Source organism: Octopus bimaculoides, chromosome 17 (genome assembly GCF_001194135.2).
Source record: "Octopus bimaculoides isolate UCB-OBI-ISO-001 chromosome 17, ASM119413v2, whole genome shotgun sequence".
In the NCBI taxonomy this organism is placed as follows: domain Eukaryota; kingdom Metazoa; phylum Mollusca; class Cephalopoda; order Octopoda; family Octopodidae; genus Octopus; species Octopus bimaculoides.
Genome location: NC_068997.1, coordinates 26,460,453 through 26,463,332, shown reverse-complemented (window position 1 = coordinate 26,463,332; position 2,880 = coordinate 26,460,453). Strand labels below are relative to the sequence as shown.

General features: G+C 36.5%; 1 protein-coding gene across 1 annotated transcript in view; it reads right to left on the bottom strand.

The window, feature by feature from the left end:
• The window catches only part of LOC106878483 (3-hydroxyisobutyrate dehydrogenase, mitochondrial), a 17,823-nt gene that overhangs the window by 10,889 nt on the left and 4,054 nt on the right, over positions 1–2,880 (bottom strand). Inside the window, exon 2 of the mRNA XM_014927702.2 lies at positions 728–744. Within this exon, the coding sequence (XP_014783188.1) occupies positions 728–744 (17 nt within the window). The remainder of the gene's footprint in view (positions 1–727; positions 745–2,880) is intronic.

The following is a 2,880-nucleotide window of genomic DNA, read 5'->3' as shown; positions in this document are numbered from 1 at the left end:
TCTATATATATATATATATATATATATATATATATATATTTATACATACACACACATGTATGTCTGTATGTATACACATATGATGTGTGTGTGTATATGTGTGTGTGTGTGTGTATAAAGTATATCAGATGCAGTCATTCAGGCTTGTCTACTGACAACCAGCTTGATGACATATGGGTACGGTGTGGTGGTGGGGAGGTAGCGGAGAGAAGGATACAGAGAGAAGCAGGGTGAAGGAGGAGGAGGCCTCAATGCAGTTTTTCCTATTAAGCAAAGCAGAAAATTGTATGATTAACAGATAGCTGTGGCCATGGCAACCAATCAACATACATACATGCATGCATGCATCGTACACACACACACACACAGATTAAATCCATGTATGTACACAGACTCACATTGGGGATGGACTGGTTGTGGTTAGTAAGTTTGTTTTGCAACTACATAGTCCCAGGTTCAATACCACTGCTGGGCACTTTGGTTAAAATGTCTTCCACTATAGTTTTGTAGTGACCAATACCTTAAGAGTGAAATTATATAGATATACAATTATATATATATGTGTGTGTGTGTGTGTGGGGGGGGGGGGTTACGTATGTACATATGTATGTATGGATGCATGCATGTATCATAATCACTTAATGTCCACTTTCCCATGCTTGCAAAACATTGCCTGTGCTCAGTTAGGTACAATCAATGTGTTATAATAGAAGGATTTCCGACTTACCTTGTCTGAAGCTGAATCTGGAATGAAAAGAAGTAAAAGAGAAAGAAGAGAAATTTGTTGAAATATTCAGTAATTAGAATGTGATCAAAGGTTATGGTTAGAAGATTAACAAGGATATTTGTTGCTGTTTGAAACAGTCTTTGAGAAAAATCATTGAATCGATAGACACATTTGTTGTCGATGATATTGATTGAACAGATCTAAGTTCAAAAGTGTTCCTTCCTTGATTGGACATTCCTTTTTCATTTAACACTTTAGCATTTAAATTACTTTGTCAAATGCAACGTTAATTTATTCACATTGTATTGAATTAATCATGTATTATCTAAACTTCATGATGTCAATGATGCAACAGCCTATTTTCTGAATGATATTGTAGAGTAGGTATGAGAGGCTGGATCTGGCCAGTTTGAACACAAAACAGGTAGAATATTTGGGCCAGATAAGGTTGGTTTAAATCAGTGATTCTCAGCTTGGGTCTTTATGACACCTAGGGGTTCATACGAGACTTTTTTGGTTAAAATCTATGAGCAATAAATTGCTTATATTTCTACAACACACCAAATATTGTAACAATTTTTTTTAATACAGTTTCTAATAATATTTAATTATAAAAATATAATAGGATTTTTTAAAACAGTGACTGGCTAGGAGTGGTCTACTTGAATAAAATAGAAATCAAAGGAGTCCATAGGCAAGAAAATGGTTGAGAACCACTGGTTTAAATGCTCGAGGGTTAATGATTAAATGAGGGGTGTCAGTGCAGTGCTGCCGACACAGTTCTAGACCTCTGAGATGGGTGGGAAGAAGAGAAGAAATCACCCTCAAAGGAAAACCTAACACAAATACTTGTAATGGAGTAGATTGGGCTAAGAGTGGCCAAGGGCCAAGTGATGGGATGTGGTGTTGAACTGGGTGTCAGATTTCAGTGTTAGAACAGTCTCTCCACTGAGTTTCTCATTATCATCAATTCCATGTTTGCATGGGTCAGATGGAATTTGCCGAGGTAGATTTTTCTACAGCCAAAATAAATTCCTGTGACTTTAATATGCTACAAAACCATTTTTAGGGTCCGAAAAACATGGTGGGGTGAGGTGGAAGCCTTGGAAATTTCACCTACTCCCTATATATAGTAGAGAATGTGACTTGATTCACTTAATAACCCTAACTTAATCCCGGGCAACGCTGGGCTAAACAGCTAGTATTTAATATGAATGTTTCTCATGATATGAACTGCATTTTTTATATTCTTGTCCCCACTGCCTGACACTGACCTCAAAAGAAATAGTCACTTATCTAGCACAAGCATGTTGGTAGTCTTTTGTTTCACTTGTCTCCATTTATAAAAAAGGAAAACTAGGACAACGGCCTTTTTAACACATTGCATTTGAAATTAGCCTATGAGAAAACCTGAAGATAGTTACTGGACTTGTTAGAAATACCATTGAAAAAGAAAAAAGTCATAGCAGATAATGTAGTGCTCCATACACAATAACTGAATAGTAATAATAATAATAATAATAGTTTCTACTATAGGCACAAGGCCTGAAATTTTGGCAGCGAGAACTAGATGATTTCATCGACCCCAGTGTTTTACTGGTACTTGATTTATTGGTCCTGAATGGATGAATGGCAAAGCTGATCTTGGTGGAATTTGAACTCAGAATATAGTAACGGGCAAATTATTGCTAATCATTTTGCCTGGCGTGCTAACAATTCTGCCAGCTCACTGCCTTCATAATAACAATAATAATGATAATAATAAGGGCTGCAAGCCGACAGAATTGTTAGCACACTGGGTGAAATGCTTAGCGGTATTTCATCTGCCATTACATTCTGAGTTCAAATTCCACCAAGGTCGACTTTGCCTTTCATCCTTTCAGGGTCGATTAAATAAGTACCAGTTATGGGATCTATTTTAAAACGGGGGCGCCAGTATTTTCTTAACGAAACACTTTGAAACTTGGGACACTGGTAGAATGTGTCATATAAAACATCTTTTACTGTTAGTCTTCTTAACAAAAAAAAAAGGAATTCGCAAGTTATTCCATGTTAAAGTTGTCGTATTTCTGTAATTTCAACCAATCACTGACGTCTATTCAGCTCAAATAGAGATACTGCTGGGCGGTCATAAAAATGTTATTCCCTGTGAC